An 18,402-nucleotide genomic window follows, 5' to 3' on the forward strand; every position below is an offset into this window, starting at 1 on the left:
CTGAGCAAGGCTTTCCCTGAATGAAGGTTCTTTCCCATCCTGTCCGGACACTGACTAATTTCTGATGGAACTTTCTTGGCTCTCCACTGGGTGCCCCAGGGGCACAGCTTAATACCCTCTGCTTCTCATGCCCAGAAGAAACTCGACAGCCCGTTGTCTGCCAAAACAAACCTGTGGGAGTGGGAAGGACCAAAAGTCAAAACTGAGTCTGAGGCTTCGCTTCTCCACATAGAGATGGATCTGTTGGGAGCTCTGGGCTAGAAATAGCCTCTGGGATTCTGAAGAGAGTAAAGGAATCAATCCACAAGGATTTGCTAAGTGAATTTCTTTGTCTCCAGAATTTTTAGGGGGAGGTGAATGGGTATAATGGAAGAAAAGCACCTGCTTTTACAATGAATTTATGACCCAATTTGACAACTTTTATGTGCACTTAATACTAGGTTAGGGGTGGCTGGGTAACTAGGGTGTCATTCGCTTGGCATTTATTCCTGCCTTTGCCCTGTTGTCAGTATTTATGGGGAGGATTGCTTTTTTCTCATGCTTATCCTACGTCTGTGGTCATTCCCTTCCCATCCTGCTGGCGACAGGTGTGTCCTGGGTGCCAGGAGCGCTGTAGGGTCCGGAACACTCAGGGTGGCTGTAATTGCAGTCTGGGCTCAGCTCCCTGAAGGAACCATGGAGAACTATAGTTCAAGGGACATCCTTTGACCCTAGACTGGTGAGTAGAGGTTGATGGGAAGAGGGGCTAGGAAGGTGGATCCATCGGTGAAGCGCTTGTCGTGTAGCATGAGGAGCTGAGCTTGAGCCTAAGAATACACATTAAAAAAATAGGACAGAACTGAGTGTGGTGGTGTGGGGTGCTTGTAACCCCAGCGCTGGGTGGGAGAGAGTGCAGAGACAGGGGGATCCCGGGAGCTTGTGACCAATCAGCTTATTCTATGTCTCAACCTCTCCGTCAGTAGGAGACCCCATCTCAGAACAACCTCAGTTGTTCTGGACTCATACACACATACACAGACGAACATACACATGTATGTGCTCTCACACGCATGTGCGCACGCACACACAGGATGGTAAAGAACCCTCAAAGGAGAGCATTTCTCATCATCGTGTGTTGCCCAACAACACATCACCTGATGTGGGAGGGAGCAGCACCCTTTCCATTTTGCTACACATTTCAGCACTTAGCACCAAGCACTGAATGTAGGTGGGTTGGAACCTGAGAAGCCAGCTTGGACCCTGTGCTGGGAGCTTAGGGAGAGGGGAAGGTGGATAAGAGTTAGAGAACGGAGGGCACTGTAGGCTGGACACTGGGCTTTCATTTCACGCAAGCTGGTGGTAACCCCACAGGCTTGTCACTGTCGTGGCAAGCTCTGGTCTCCATTCTCAGATCATGCTGCCACCTAGAAGTCCTTTTCTACAGAGGCCAAAGGCAAACTGACAGGGGCTCGTGGAAGTCGGGAGAGTGGCTGCCTTGGAGCTGAGGCAGGTGGCAAATGGGGAAACCCCGGGGAGCTTTGTGGATGCTGAGAAGGATCTAGTTTTTATTATGGGTCCCTTAAGTGCAGCCGGGATGGGAATCTTTTCCAAGCTGTATTTTTACAACATATGCATTTTCTGGGTGAATGTCATACTTCAATAAGAGGGTTTTCTTTCTTTCTTTCTTTCTTTCTTTCTTTCTTTCTTTCTTTCTTTTTTTGGATTTTCGAGACAGGGTTTCTCCGTAGCTTTTGGTTCCTGTCCTGGAACTAGCTCTTGTAGACCAGGCTGGCCTCAAACTCACAGAATAAGAGAGTTCTCAAAAGACTTCCCTGGCTGGTGTTTGAAGAGTAGATAGGAGCCGGGTGTGGTGGCACACACCTTTAATCCCAGCACTTAGTAGACAGAGACGGGTGGATCTCTGAGTTTGAGGCCAGCCTGGTCTATGAAGTGGGTTTCAGGACAGCCAGGGCTACACAGAGAAACCCTGTCTCAAAAAAAAATAAAAAGGAGGAGGAGAAGGAGGAGAAAGGAGGAAAAAGAGAAAGAAAGGAAGAAGAGGAGAGAAAGGAAGGAAGAGGAAGGAAGGAAGGAAGGAAGGAAGGAAGGAAGGAAGGAAGGAAGGAAGGAAGGAAGAAAGAAAGAGTAAGTAAGGAACGAGTAGGTGTGTGAAGGAAATGTGACAGAGGGTGGACCTGTGAGAGCTGCTGGTGGCAGGGACTGGAGAGGACCGAAATAGATGAATATGACAAATTTGAGATTTGTCTAGGATGCACCAGGGGCAAAATCTAGAATCCAGAAGAGACTGTAGGAAGGCATGAATGGTATGGGGCACGGACTTGATGGGAAGTCGGTGGGAATAGGAGGGACACAATTGAGAGAAGTCAGTTTGAGGAGGGAGGACTTTGGGAAGCAGCCAAGCTCCCACAGGTGGGTGAATGAGACCCCTAAGGAAAGTATACGTGGAGGCACAGACACCCTGGGTACCGTTACATCCAGGGGAGAGTGAAGAAATCTCTTACCAAGGGTTTTACAGTGGAAACAAACAGCTAGAGAAAGAGGATCACATAGTCCACTGTTGACCCTTGTTGAATTAGCTGGGAGTATGTTGGCGGAGAATGCTCATTCATTTCCCAGCCGCCCAGACCCGAATAATCACACAGAAACTGTGTTATTACAACACTGCTTGGCTAGCTCTTATATCTTAAATTAACCCATTTCTATTAATCTGTGTATTGCCACATGGTTGTAGCCTACCAGTAAAGTTCCAGCATCTGGCCTTTCTCCTGTGGAGGTCACACGGCTTCTCTTTGACTCTGCCTACTCTCTCCTCCTCTCTCTGCTTGAAATTCCAGTCTTATTTTATTCTGCCCTGCTGATCGGCCAAAGAAGCTTTTTTATTAATCAATGATATTCACAGCATACAGATGGGAATTCCTCATCAGGTGTAGTTGTACACTCCTGTGATCCTGACACATGGGAGGTAGGAGTTCGAGGCCAGCCTGGGTTATACAGCTAGTTCCTATATAGCCCAGGGGTTGGGAGGGCATGGAGAAGAAAACAGAGGAGTAAAGAGAGAGAGAAGGAGAGAGAGAGAGAAGAGTCCTATAGTAGAACTTAGGTTTGGAGGATCCATTGACGTCATGGTTAGGAGCTGTATCCTCAACAAACACAGTTTCTGCGACAGCTCCTTTTTCTGAACGCTGCTAAGAGCAGACATTGTGGTGGAATGGAAGGGTGGTACGGCTTGGTGTCTGTGGTCTGCTATCATTCGCCAACGGCAAAATGAGAAGCTTTTGCATGTTCCCCCGGGCCTCAGTCACCTTCTCCACAGGCACGAGGAATCACTCATTCCCCAGGGGCATGTGAGATCAACTAGGTTTGCAAGCCTGCGCTGAGTCTGTGCTATGTGTTGGTCTGTAGGTGTAAAAGGGAGAAAATTCCAAGTGAAAAACAGAGGAGCCGGACGGTGGTGGCACACGCCTTTAATCCCAGCACTCGGGAGGCAGAGGCAGGCGGATCTCTGTGAGTTCGAGGCCAGCCTGGTCTACAAGAGCTAGTTCCAGGACAGGAACCAAAAGCTACGGAGAAACCCTGTCTCGAAAAATCAAAAAAAAAAAAAAAAAAAATCCAAGTGAAAAACAGAGAAAGGAAAACAAGTAATAGAGACAAGATGGTGTGAGGGCTGTAAGTGCCACCCCTCAGAGCTTCCTGGTGGCCATGTCCCAGTTATGAGGCCACAGCACCCCTCCCTTGAGGTCAGCTCCAAAGGTCCTAGACTCGTGTGAGTCTGCATTTGGATTACAGTTTGCAATTTCTGTCTGAAAAACTGGCTGCCCTTTGCTTAAAGGCAGGAAGGGACGGGCTTTATCTTCAAACCCTTCCAGGATGTGAGAAAAAATATTGACATCCCATCTTGTTACCAGAACAAAGATGAGGAAGGATATGAAATAGCAAGAGTTTCCATATTCACAGGGTCTGAATGTCCTCTCCCTGCCATAAACGCATTCAAAGCACGTTGCCCAAGTGCAGCTTCATTTTAACCTAACAAGTGACTCCAAGCCAGCTTCCCCAAAACACAAGATGGTACTTATTCTCCATTAAGGAGTGTTTTACTGTCTTAAAAATAAAATAAAATAAACCCCTCAGAATCTCTGGAAAAGAATGAAATTGAGCATATATTGACATGAACGCCAGTGGTAATTTTGTTTCCAAGTGTGTATTTGCCAGGAAACGAAGCTTCCAGTTAATATGATAAATCCATACGGCCTCGCATGCTCACATTTTAATCCCTCTTAGAACTTTTTTTTTTCTTCCCAAATCTGTGACTTTGAAAGCACAGAACCCAGATGTCACCCTCAGGCAATCTCTCACAGTTTGCTCTTCCCTGTCACCCTTCCACCACCTCCTTGCAGTCTGCCTCACCCCTTCCTGGTGCCGAGCATCAGACAGGCAACCCTCCAGTGGAGAGGGGGGCAGACCAGAGCTGCCTAGAACAGCCAGCACAGCAGGCCTTTCAGGGTACCTGGTGTGGCTGGGAGCTCAAAAGCATCTTTGCTTCTCTCTTTTATGCCCTGGTTTTAAAATGAGGATGCATTGTGGAAAGCCACAGGCTTCATTTCCACAGCAAGCAGATGGATCCTTTGACTTCAAAGGATACCCCAGGACTCCATCTTATCAAAGACCCTTTCTAGTGATAATACAATCCCAGGTCCAGCTCCCCAAGTTGCCTGCTTCCCTATGAAGGAACAAGGAAGTGTATTGCAATCTTCTGTGTTCTGACTCTGCTTTTTGTTTGTTCGTTTTAACTTCCAAGAGCCAAGAGGATACTGTCTTATCAAAGGCCTTCTCTAGTGCATAACAATAGTAATAATCGTGACGATACTCTGACTTATTTTTCCTCCAAAGGACACCAGCTTGGAGCCTGGGCTGGCTATTTTGAATCTCTGAGTGTTATCTTGTGCAGACATTTCTTCCTGTATGGAAATATACTTGATTTCCTGAATCATTTTGTAAGAGAAGCTTCCCCAGTGGGGCACTGGGCTTTGCTCTGCAGAGGGTACAGGAGGCTTAAGCGGGCTCAATGACTGTCTAGATACTTCTGATTCTTTGATTTACTTCCTTCACCCTTTGGAAAAAGTAAGAGAGATTCCCCATCCCTCTTCCAACAGTGAGGACCTCTCAGATGGGTCCCAGAGGCTCCAACAGCCCCTCTCCTTTTTCAGCTTTCTGAAATGTCTGATGACATTGAAAAACATCATCTCTGCTGCAATCGGGTGTCTTGAACCTGGGACCTCCCCATTCAGCTCTTAGCCACTGGTGAACTGCCAGGCAGCAGGAGGATGAGCTGGGAGCAAGGGAGTGAAAGTGGGGGTGAGCACACATCCAGAGTCAGTACCACTATCAGGCCAAGTGTCTGCCATCAGAGGCACACCTCACTCTTTAGAAGATTCCGCCAACTGGATAACAACGTCATGACCCGAGTCTGTGGGGGAGAAGGATCTGTTTATACTTTGGAGGTTGACAGTTTAATCCACTGCCCAGGATGTAATAGATGGTCCCTTAATGATGTGTTTGGTGCCACTGTGACATGAAAGTACACCCACACCACCACCCTGTCTTCCAATTGCAGTACAGTGTTCAATAAACTTTATGAGTTAGCTAATACCTTGTTATGAAATAGTCTTTCTCTTAAATGATTCTGCCCCATGGTAGGCTGATCTAAGCATCCCATCCCGAAGCTGAGTGTGAGCTAGGTTAGAAACACGGTATACATTATCTATGTAGGGTATTCTTTATCAGGAGTTTATTAAATATGCTTCTTAGAGCCTGTCTTTTTTTTTTTTCATTGAAAAAATGTGGGCAGAAGGTTGGGAATAGATTGGATTTGCAATTCAAGATGGCAGACTGAGCATATGTTCATCTCTCTTCAGCTCCAGCCTCCCCATTGTGATGAAAATAATGATTAAGGATGATAAAAAAAAGATATTAGAAACAATTAAAAAGGGAGAGACACTATGAATGGATGAAACAACTCAGTACTTTCTGTGGGATGGACAAGGGCTGGAAAGTTTTGATGGGTGGGGTAGAGTGGGACGGGCAGGCTCCCTGGTTCCTTCAAGGGGCTTTCAGCAGTGGGGAAGGTGAGGCCTGTCACAGCCCAGAGGCAGCAGGTATAGAATCTGCAGGTGTGTCATGAGGCAGAAAACTCAGTTCTGGGGGTGAGGGTCAGCAGAGAACAGCCCTTTACCCAAGAAAACCCAGCTACCCTTTGCTCGTGAATCAAGGGCACTATCAGTTGGTGTGTGTGGAGGGGGAGGGGGTGTTTCCAGGAGGCAAGCCCTGTTCCTATGGCTTCCGCTTTGCTTGCTACAAAGTGGGATGGTCTAACAATAATAAGGGTACAGACAGAAGTATGAAAAGTTGGGAGGAACAGGGAGAAGGACACATCTAAGTGAGCAGACCCCCCGTCCATGAAGGCGCATAGTCTACAATGACAGAGAAGAGGGTCTATACCGAACATAGAGGGCTGAGACCAGGAGAAACAGAAAACCTGCGCCGTGGGACTGCGGGGCCCGGTTGCATCCAAGTGCCCGCTGGCTTTGATACTCTGAGCCCTTCTGAACTGCTTGAGTTTTTTAAGCATATGAACGTTATTATATTGATTCTAAGATGAAGGGGGGGAAATAAAATGCATAGAGAAATATGAACAGATTTTAACATCCCAAGTGGGACCTGGTTGGTGGAGGCCAGGAGTCCCTGCAGGCGGGAGCCGCTCAGGCCCAGCTGGGGGTTCAGTGTGGCTTGAAATCTCCTTGCCAAGAAGTCCATTTCTCTGAGCAGTAGTAAATTCCTGATGGCCTGGCTCATAGCCAGCTCCAGCTTAGAGAGAAAAGAGTTATAGAGTGGTCTCTGAGGCCAGATGTGTGCGTGTGTGTGTACATGCATGTATACATGAGTATACGTGCACCTGTATGTATATGTGGTGTGTATGTATGCGTATGTGTAGAACACATGTATACAGGTGTATAGAGCCACAGGTCAAGAGGTCAGCTTCAAGTGTTAGCCTTTCATTTTGTTGCTGTTGAGGCAGCATCTTTGTCTAAGACCTGGGTCTCCTCCATTAGGGTAGGTTGGTTGGCCAGCAAACTCCAGGGACCCTGCTGTCTCTGCCGTTGCTGTGCTGGGCTTACAAGTACACACCACTACAACCCAGCTATTTGGGGTTTTACGTGGGTTCTGGGAGTTGGTTAACTGCTGATGCAAACACTTTATAGGCTAAGCTATCTTCCAGGCCCTCTCTGAAGTCAAAGAAGCTAAAGCAGGCAGCAGAGGCCTCAGAGCAGCTTGGACACACTCGGGAACCACCCAACATTCTTGTGGAGCGAGGGGAATGTTTCTCTATGTCTGCTTTTCCTTCCTTCCTTCCTTCCTTCCTTCCTTCCTTCCTTCCTTCCTTCCTTCCTTCCTTCCTCCCTCCCTCCCTCCCTCCCTCCCTCCCTCATTCCCTCCCTCCCTCCCTCCCTTCCTCCTTCCCTCCTTTAGGAAGGACTGCTTCTTCTAATCCACCCTGAAAGTTTCTTTGAGAAGTAGACAGCTACCATCTAGAGATGAAAGGGCTGGGAGGTCACCACCTGATGCTCAGCCAGGCCACCCTCAGGCTGCTTAAGGCATTTTATCCTGCTATCCAGCTCCTGTCATTGTCCTGAATCACCTCAGTGAAGTCACATCCTACACATCCTGCTCACATCCTAGTGGTCATAAAGACTCCCAAGAGCAGAGTTCTACTTCCCTGAGATTGACGTGTACAAAATCAGAGCTGGGTGGCAGCAGGGGCAGCCATTGTCTGGTCTGTAACCCTCTGGGCACATGTCAGACTGCCTGGTAACATCATAGCCTGCCAGAGTTTCTATGCTCTGATGCCAGGACCTCATAGCTCCAATGTTTGGTACAGGAAAAAACACGGGTCGTGAAAATGATAATGAAGACAAAACAAAGCTTGTCTAGGGTGTCCTTTGACCCTTCCCCTCTTACCCTGAGTTGATAGGGTTCCCTACTCACCCAGAGTGCTTGCCGCTACCATTGTCCTCCACACATCACTGAAACTTGCCTTGGGCCTGGGATACTTCACTCTACTGTCACAGTCTTCCTCTAGCCTTTCTTAGGTCACTGGTCTTAATGGCCAATCCAGTTTCTCTGTCTCTCTCTTCTTCACCCTCCCCACCACAGCCTCCATAACTGTTAGGACTGAGGAACAGGGCTGTAGGAATGGGGCTGTGAGCATGGCTTTCATATTTGGATGTTCAAGAGCCTTCTTCACATGCAGCCCTGCAAGAAAGTCCCCAGCAAGGACTTGTTTGCTGACGTTCTCTGTAAGATGTACCTAAAAGAGCACTGTGTTGAGGATACATACACCACACACACATACACACACACACACACACACACACACACACACACCCTGTAAACCTAGGTGTTTGCATTAGTATAGACACCAAATCTAAATATTTACATGAGTTTTGAACCATTCAGCATAGGCCCCTTGAATAAACAAACATTTCCCCAACATTGCCAATGCTCATAGTTTAAAACAAAAACAAAACCAGAAAGCTGTTTGTAGAATGTCCTTCAAAGCGTCAGAATATTATTTGGAAACCCTTCATGCTTGTGACTTTGTCCTCAAAGGAATTTTCCTTTAGTCAACTTTATTGAGGCCTAGTTTGCCTACAATAAAATACGCAGACCTTAAATATAAACTCTACCTGTATAAATATCACCGCCATAAAAATGTAGACGATTTCAGCCACATCAGAAAGCCCCTGTATACACAGTTGCAAATCTTTAACTTTTGCAGTATTGGTTTGGAATACTCAAGTGCCATTCTGAGGAAGCCAGGTAAGCTAGGGGACAGCAGGCCCATGCTTACCAATTATAGCCACATCAAAGGGGAATTTTATAAATAATCAAGACCGGTCGTTTCGATGAATGTGCAATGCCCTTAATGTTACACACCTCCATCCGGGTTTCCCTGTGAAGTCCTGACTGTCCTGGAACTCGCTCTGTAGACCAGGCTGGCCTCGACCTCACCGAGATCCGCCTGCCTCCGCGTCTGCTGGATTAAAGATGTGCACCACCACTGGGCTCCTGAGTGGCTCTCTGCTGGCTAATAGTCCAGACTATAGGTTATTGCAGTGTTTTGAAGATGCTCACTTGACCGTTCTGAACCAGACATTCCTTCAAGCACAGGGGATTATTTGTTCTGAAAAATCTCCTGTCATCTCTTCTCCTGGAAGTCGATAGCCTGCTGGGGAAATATCAACAAACAAGAAATCATATGTGCCGTATAATTCGTGGAATCCAGAAATGCCTAGAGAAGGAACGAAGGTAGAACACGGAGCTAGAGAGCCGTTAGTAGTAGTAATCCCTAGAATACGGTCTTTGTTTACTTTTCTTTATCTTCTGCGAGGTGTTCTGGAGAGGTCTATTGTCTGTTAAATGGGATGGAGTGGAGCATCTAGCTCTTTATAGCTAAAGAAGGGTGGGTCGGGGTTCTGGAAAGTTCAGTGGGATAAAGAACTTACCTCGAAAGCAGAAGGGCCGGGGTTCAGTCTCCAGCACCCAAGTGAAAAGCCACATGTGGTGGTGGTGGTGGTGTGTGTGTGTGTATGTAAGCCCAGTGCAGGGGAGGCAGACTAGGAGCTCCCTGGCCAGCAAGCCTAGCCTAACCTACCAGTTCCAGGTCCCGGTGAGAGACCCTGACTCAAAAAAATCAAGGCATATGGCTCCTGAGGAACAACACTTGGGGGTTGGCTTCAAACCAGTTACACACACACACACACACACACACACTAACACACACTCACACACACAGATATGAGGGAAATTGGCTTAAAGCTGAGCAGGTCTTTAATGAAGGACTTCTCAGAGACTTTGCCATGCTAATATAATTGCAGGTTTTCATGGGGGAATGTTCTAGTATGCCCCAACCTCCAGGGAATTCCACTGGATTTGGAGCATGTGGAGCAAGAAGCCGCTTCTGTAGCAGCCTGGGGATATAGCACCATTCAGCTCCCACATCTCATGGTACAGAGCTGAAAGCCATAGAGAAGTTCATTTCTAGGGGTGAGGGAAGAATGAGTTAAGGCAGCTTGTGGGCCCAGCATGGTGCCAAGAGTCCTAACCACCCCCTTGGGTAATCCTTTCAGTAAGGTTTTACAGAAGAACTGTGGCTCAGAGTGACCCTGTTGGTAGCCACAGGTTTCCTACAGAGCCGGGATCTGAACCTAGTCCCATATGACTTCACAACCCAACCCTTTGGAAACCAGGATGGCCTAAGGGAAGTAGTAGGAGGTTGTAATCCAGCTAGTGTGTCCTCCCTACTCCACTGTCAATCTATGCGTCCCCTCAAACCACACCCTCCTCAAGGGGTGGCGGTCACTTTTACACTGGAAGGTGGTCATTCCTCCCTCTCCTGCTGGCTATGAATGGTACTTGGTAAGTCTGAGCAGACAAGGACATGGTGGTCTCCTGGTTCCGTCCTCATGAAATGGTATCAGAGCCAGGCGCCTGTGACCCTGGAGTGGCACTGACCAGCAAGCTCAATCAAAAGCATCCCTCTGTGGCTTTCTCTCTTCCTGGCATTTTCTCCTGCTGTTAGAGCCGCGCATCCCATCTCTCTCCATCTGCGGAATCCCCTGGACTATGACTCAGACCCGTATCAGCACCTCTGTCAGAGCATCAGTGAGGCGTGCAGATCGCCAGGGCTGCAGTGGCCAACACTGGTGTGAGCCTGGTGACGGAGGGACAGGGACAAAGGCTTAGCCCAGGGGTGAAGATGCAGAATTCCATTATTTATTGGAAACAGCAAAGACGTCTTTCAGGAAGGGCTTGGAGGCAGTTTCTCTCCCACCATCCCCTTCTTCCTCTCAGGAGATGACAGAGGAAGTTGGTAGGGGATTACCCATTCCTGCTAATTCATGACTAGTGGAAATGAAGGGAAATGGGTCTTCTCTGAACGCCATGCTCGGAAACTAAAGGATACCAGCTCTGAACCTGCTGCTCTTCCTTCCCATACCACTCTTCTCGTGGGCCCCTTTTTTGTCTATGACCTTTTCTCCTTCCTGGCTTCTGGCGTTTCTGCTGTTTAGAGTCAGTGACAATCCAGCTTCAGTGGGAGTCCCTGACCTGGTCCCTCCTCACATGTCCACTTCCCTGACCGGACCTTAAGAAAGGAGACAGTCCCAACTGTCCCCAGAGGCCCCGGCTGGAAGGCTGGGCAGGCACCCGGGCCACCGGGCAGGGACCTCACAGGGCTGTCATCTGTTCCCCAGGTGTTCGTGCTGTGCCATGGCCTCCTCCAGCTCTGCCAGCTGCTCTACAGCGCCTACTTCAAGAGCAGCCTCACCACCATTGAGAAGCGCTTTGGGCTCTCCAGTTCTTCCTCGGGTCTCATTTCCAGCTTGAACGAGGTGAGTGAGAAGCTTTTTATTAAAAGAAAAAATTAATTAGATTTACTTATTTTTGTGTGAGTATTTTGTCTGCATGTCTGTAAGTGTACCATATGAATGTTTGGTGCCCAGGGAGGTCGGGAGAGGGCATTGGATCCCCTGGAATTGGAGTTATGGATGCTTGTGAGCCACTCTGTAGATGCTGGGAATTAGACGTAAATCTACTGCAAGAGCGACAAGTGCTCTTAAGTGCCGAGCCGTCTGTCTCCGCAGCCCTGAGTGGGAGGCTCTTGACCACCCTTCATTGTGTATACTACTCTAACCACAGGATCTGAGAGGAACGTCACAGGGGACTGGGTTTACTGCCCAGTGCAGAATACAACCCTTGAATTTGGCCTTTGACTTGATATTGTCCACACACACAACAGACTGCAAGGAAACAAACCTCTGACATTTATGTCACTGTAGCCTGGCCCTGGACCTTGTACATATCACAAGTCACCCACAGTTCTTGGTGAGTCCAGACACAGTCTCTGGATCCTTCTCATACCTTGTTCTAGGCTCCTCTGCTAAACAAACAAGATCTGACATATAAGGTAGACCGTCTCCCACGGCAGTCAAGAGAATCCAAAACCATGAGCTCCTACCCCTAAACTCTATCTGCATCATTGAATGCTTGAAATAAAACTGTGGTCCAGGAACAACTGGAATTTGTGTGCTGTTGGAGGTGATTATGCGTGTGTGTCCCCAGAGATGTGTGAAGAGGGTCCAGCCTGGTACAAGGGTGGGTGGGGCCGTCTGAGTGTGTAGTGAGAGTTCAGACCTGCAGACTGAAGCTCCAATCCAAAGCCTTCCTGGGCCCAGGTGAGATGAAAGGACACAGACTAGCTATGGCGGTTCAAGGCAGGTGGAGGGGCTTGGACAGAGAAGCCATGACTGTCTTGGCCTTGGGAAGCAACTGCTCCTATCGTCTACTGTGACATGACACGAGGGGGGAAGAGACAAGGCGGGTTGGATCCCTAAGGCCCCACTTTGAATGTCCATCTCCAGTCCCTAACCCCTTGGTTTTGAGACACGGAAGGACAGAGTATGTTATTAATGGGTATTATGTCAGATTTCAAATGTTCAACACACCAAGTAGATGGAGCTGTTCTAGGGGCGCTGTGACAGTGATGGGTGAGGCCTGAATCCTCTCCTCCTTGGCTAGAACAACTGCAGTTTTGAAGTGTGCTTTCAATGGGAAAGGAATGAAGAATTCTTTCAAAGGCATACTCTGCTGAGGAAAAGCTTGGGAACAATACCCAGTACCCGAGTAGGCCCAGGGACCACAGAGAAACCAACCGTGGCTTCTGCAGATGAGTGGGGACCCAGGTACCCAAACATTCCTCCCTGGGTTTGTTCTGGATCCCACCTCTCACATGCCCTTTGAGTCAGCTAGGAGAGCTGAAATGGCCTGACATTTTAGTTCGTTTATTAAAAAAAAAAAAGAAAAAAAAAAGCAACAAAGAAGCAAAAAGAGGGGAAAAAAATGAAACCCAAGAAGCTCAAGAATAAACTTTCCCATCGCAGAATGTTCTAGAAACTTCAGGCTGGAGGGGTCCCTGCTTCCTCATTCACCTCACAGAGCTTCACTATGTGCCACAGCCCTGTCTATTGGCCATGCTCCTTGACACATGTTACTGGACATCAGCTGTGTGCCAGACACTGCCCTAGATGTTGGGAGGCAGAAAGGAATGGACGGACATAAAGCTAAGACAAAAGTTTAGAAAGAAAGTTCTGGTAGATAGGTTCCATGAGAAGGTGGTCATGGGAGAGGAAATGCATTCAGGGTCACAGTGATGGACACAGGACACACCTTCTGAGGACCATCAGGGGCACACTAGACAGGACTTGGAAGGGTACACATCGTCCTTGTCCTTCATTTTGAAGAATTTAGGATGGGGGTGGGGGTGGGGGTGGATTAGACCCAGAGTTGTTGAGTCAGAAGCCAGCTCCTCCAGAAGACTGCTCTAGTACGGTGTAGACAACCTAAAGTCAGGCCCCCTGGTTCAGTCTGTCTCCTGACTTCACGGATGCAGACATGACAGCTTTGCTGTCAAGTTCTAGCTTGCTTTCTGTTGCTGTCATGAAGACCATGACCAGAGGAACTTGGGGACCAAAGGGTTTATCGCTCTTCCCCTTCCACACCAGGCCATTGTGGAGGGAAGCCAGCGTAGACAGACTATGCAGCTTTCTCCTCTAGCTTTGTTAGTGCACCCCAGGACCACCTGCCGGGGATGGCATTACCTGCCGTGGGCCAGGCCTTCCCACACTAACCATTAATCAAGAAAATGCCCCCACAGACCTGCCTACAGGCCAGCCGATGGAGGTATTTTCTTGATTGAGGCTTCCTCTTCCCAGATGACTCTAGTTTGTCTTGAGTTGATGAAAATTAACTAACATGGAGTTTAAATGAGAGCAGTTGCGGGGGCATGGGGTCACGGATGTCGCTTGGTTGTGACTTTCAGTCCAGAGTCCCTGAGTACGTTAGCCTGGACTTCGTTAAAGTTAGGAGTGTAATTAAGAAACATATGCTACTCCAGGAACCTCCCAGGATTAGAGGCTTCCTTGGATTTTGCCCCTAAAGATTTTTCTAGAAGGGTTAGGGAGAGGGCTTGGTTGGTAAAGTATTTCTTGTGCGAGCATAAAGACCTGAGTTCCACCCCCAGAACCTACATTTAAAAATCCAGGTGTAGTGGTAGCAAGTGCCTATAATCCTAGAGTTAGGGAGGTAGCGACAGGAGGATCCCTGGACTCAGCCAGCCTAGATATCTGGCGAGCTTCAGGTCGGTAAGAAACTGAATCAAAAGAAAAAAAAAAAGAGGTTACTAGTACACACATTTGCACAGCGAGCACACGCTCTTGCTGACGCATACACACATTCAGAATTTGTGTATAAAATGACCAATATTTGGGTTAGTTCGTCTTGTCTTTAGATAATTCCACTGGGTTGGTCCCAAAAGCAGAGGCTGAAGGAAAACCGGTGCTGTGAGAATACAGCCTAAACAAGAAAATCTGGGCAAGGCTAGCGTGGCTTTGCCAGGGACCCCACTAATGCTGGACAGCCCCTCCCCTGTCTATTCTCCCTAGATGAAGTATGGTTGGTCTCTTCTGGGCCGGGGGAGGGCAGGGCCAACCTGACTCTCACTCGATCCCGTGTCCCCTCTGCAGATCAACAATGACTCTCACTTGATCCCCTGTCCCCTCTGCAGATCAGCAATGCCGTCCTCATCATCTTTGTCAGCTACTTTGGCAGCCGGGTGAACCGCCCACGGATGATCGGCATAGGGGGTCTCCTCCTGGCGGCAGGTGCCTTTGTCCTCACCCTCCCACACTTCCTGTCAGAGCCCTATCAGTACACCTCGATCACCACAGGTGAGTGGTCCCAACTCCTGCCTTGAGATGTGGCAGGGTGAGTGTGGTACAGAGTTGATGGGGGTGCCCCTGCGGTTGGGGTTTCCACTCTGGGTCATGCGTCTTTCCTTGCCCACTGGAGACTGCCCTCGGCTTTAGTAGTTCAGTTTCTCTCCAGACCACATCTGAAATGTGGGACCTATTGAACTACACAGAAGTATGAAGTACCTGGTTTCTGGCTTGTTGAGGATAAAGAGGCCCTGTGGTTGCTGGTTATTTCCCCATGACTCCTTGTGCTTCAGGTTAGGCTCGATCCAAACACCACCTGCTTTGGGACCAGAGCCCCCAAAGGCCTGGAGGAAAGAGGACCAAAGTGTGGAACACTGACATTTGGGGGTTTTCTGGATGCTTGGTAACGGTTACACTCACCGATTTTACTTTAAATTGCATAGCATTTGTATGGTACACTCACTGATGCCGGGGCACTAGTGGAGTGTAGAGAAAAGTCATCGGATGAGAACTTATGTAACTTTTCCAGGAGAACGTTCACTCCACGTGACAATCCAAAGAGATGATCCTACTCAACTCTAGCTTGGTGAACCAATAGGTTTATTCGGGTTGCTGACAGGGGCATGGGTAAGGGATTACAGGATCATAGGTAAGGGATTACAGGATCATAGGTAAGGGATTACAGGATTATGGTTAAGAGATTACAGGAGCATGGGTAAGGGATTACAGGAACATGGGTAAGGGATTGCAGGATCATGGGTAAGGGATTGCAGGATCATGGGTAAGGGATTGCAGGAGCGTGGGGAAGGGATTGCAGGAGCGTGGGGAAGGGATTGCAGGAGCATGGGGAAGGGATTGCAGGAGCGTGGGGAAGGGATTGCAGGAGCGTGGGGAAGGGATTGCAGGAGCGTGGGGAAGGGATTGCAGGAGCGTGGGGAAGGGACTGCTGGAACATGGGTATCAAAGGCAGCCACATCACCAAAAGGTACTCTCCATCGTACTTGAAAACTCACAAAATCTGTATCCTTAGAGTGTCCTGTCCTTAGAGCATCCTGGACAATTTGTAGCCAACTCTGCCAGAGTCTCCTCTTCCCCAGCAATTGATTCCTGCTTTGCATGACCTCGGGGAAAGCTTTGTAACTTCAGGGACTTCCGAGTGTTACAAGTTTCTATAGCTTCCTTAGTTTTAAGAGCTCCCCTCTTCCTCAACCTTCCTAACACTGCTGCCCCTAAATACAGTTCCTCATGTTGTGGTGACCCCCAACCATACGATTATTTTTGTTGTTGCTGCTTCAGAACTGCATTTTTGCTACTGTTATTAATCATAATGTAAACACCTGATATGCAGATGGCTTTAGGCGACCCCTGAAAGGGTAGCGACCCCTATGAAAGGGTCATTCTACTCTTAAAGGGGTCGAGACCCACAGGTTGAGAACCACTGTTCTAACCTGAAAGGAATGTTTCAGTTAGAAGGAAATGACTACATAGTAGGTCTTGACGCTTGGAGGTATTCAGATATTTTTCTCATGGTCCAAGTAGCTAAGGAGAGAGAGAGAGAGAGAGAGAGAGAGAGAGAGAGAGAGAGAGAGAGAGAGAGAGAGAGAGAGAGAGAAAGGGAGAGAGAGAGAGAAAGGGAGGGAGGGAGGGAGAGAGAGAGAGAGAGAGAGAGAGAGAGAGAAAGGGAGAGAGAGAGAGAAAGGGAGGGAGGGAGGGAGGAAGGGAGGGAGAGAGAGAGAGAGAGAGAGAGAGAGAGAGAGAAAGGGAGGGAGGGAGAGAGAGGAAGAAAAAGGCCTGTCTCCTGACCCTCATCAAGTAAGGGCTCTTTCTGTGATCCAAACGTCTGCTTTTTATTGGGATGCCTTATGACAGGATGAAATAGACAAAGGATTTATGTGGTTAAACATGGTATTAACTAGTACTGAAGGATCTAGGGAAAGGAAACCTTTCCTTGCATTCTATTTTTAGAATTATTTTAATTAGCATATATTAATTATACTTGATAATAGGTTCCACTGTGACATTTCCATACATGTACATGATGTATTTTGATCATATTCGCTCTCGTTCTCCCATGCCTGCTAATCTTTTTCATTTCTGAACTAGCCCCCACTCCTGTGTGTGTGTGTGTGTGTGTGTGTGTGCTCGCCAGTGAGTTTCAGGAGGGTTCCTTATAGGAGCGCAAATGAGGGCTTATTTATAAGAGCATGGGTGCCTTACCACTGGCTTCGCCACTGAAGGAAATGTTCCTCTCTTCCATCAACCCATTAACTAATTATAAATTGTTGTTGTTGTTGTAAATTGCTGAGTTTGTGATTTCATACAAATTCTAAATAGCTCTTTGTTGGATGTGAGCTTTTCAAACATTTCCTCCCAGTCTCTAGTTCATCATGTGTATTCTTTTAACAGAATATATGTCACTTCCAGAACAAAAAGAGGTTTTAATTTTGATGAAATCCAATTTTTCCTTATTTTTTTCCCTCCTACGACTCATTTTTCTGGTACTATACTAACGACCTCTACCTAATCCCAGGAGAGGGGTATTTTCTATGCTCTTTCTCAGGGTGTTTTTATTTTTTGCATTTACATGTAGATTTATGAACTGTTTGAATTAACCATTTATCAACACTCAAACTTTTTCTTTTGTGTATGAATGTGATTTTTTTCCCCAGCACAACTTGTTACAGAAACTGTCTTTTCACCACACCACAATTTATACCATTACAACAGATAAGTTGTCTTGGACTACAGCTACGGCTCAATGGTAGAGAGTTTGCCCAAAACCCGGAGTTCTATCATCCACACTGAGAGGAAAGTTGGTCACATTTGTGGGTCCATCTCTGGACTTCCTTTCCAGCCCATTGATCTGTGTGTCACCTCTGCCTGCACTGCATGCCCTCCCTTACCAGTGTTTTATTCAGTTTTGTTCTTTTTTCTATATAAACTTTGAGATCTAATTGTTTATATTTAAAAGAAAAATATCCTTTGGAATTTTGATCGGGTTTGCATTAAATTCATGGATCAATTGGCATGCCTGTTAAGTGTAATTCTCTGACTCTGTTTTTTGTTTTTGAGACAGGGTTTCTCTGATAACCCTAGCTATCCTGGAACTCACTCTGTAGACCAGGTTCTGGCCTTGAAACCACAGCGATCCACCTGCTTATAGCGTGATTTCTAATTGGTCTTAATGATAAAAACCCAGAGTCAGATATTAGTGGGTGAAAGCTGAAAGACCAGAGAAGCAAAGCAACCAGCCACTAGTTCTGACCTCTACGAGATCCTCAAATAGAATGGGGAATCCTATTTCTACAAGTCCTCAGACTAAATGCTGACTCTACAAAATCTCAGACTGAATTCTGAGCTCCTGTCTCCCTTATATTCCTCTCTCTACTCAACCTTATCACTTCCCATCTCCACCTCCCTAGTGCTGGGATTAAAGGTGTGTGCAACCAACACTTGGCTCTGTTTTTCTTTTAGATGGATTCAATCTCCTGTAGTTCAGGGTGGCCTTGAACTCACAGAGATCCATCTGCCTCTGTCTCCCAAGTGCTGGGGTTAAAGGTGTGTGCCACCACTC

The 18,402-nt window shown here is 47.6% G+C and overlaps 1 protein-coding gene across 1 annotated transcript in view; it reads left to right on the forward strand.

Annotated features, from left to right (window-relative positions):
- Slco2a1 (solute carrier organic anion transporter family member 2A1) overlaps nt 1-18,402 on the forward strand; it is a 74,385-nt gene that overhangs the window by 21,781 nt on the left and 34,202 nt on the right. Inside the window, exons 2-3 of the mRNA XM_057768484.1 lie at nt 11,310-11,447; nt 14,678-14,840. Of these exons, the coding sequence (XP_057624467.1) occupies nt 11,310-11,447; nt 14,678-14,840 (301 nt within the window). The remainder of the gene's footprint in view (nt 1-11,309; nt 11,448-14,677; nt 14,841-18,402) is intronic.

This window comes from Chionomys nivalis, chromosome 4 (genome assembly GCF_950005125.1).
Source record: "Chionomys nivalis chromosome 4, mChiNiv1.1, whole genome shotgun sequence".
In the NCBI taxonomy this organism is placed as follows: Eukaryota; Metazoa; Chordata; class Mammalia; order Rodentia; family Cricetidae; genus Chionomys; species Chionomys nivalis.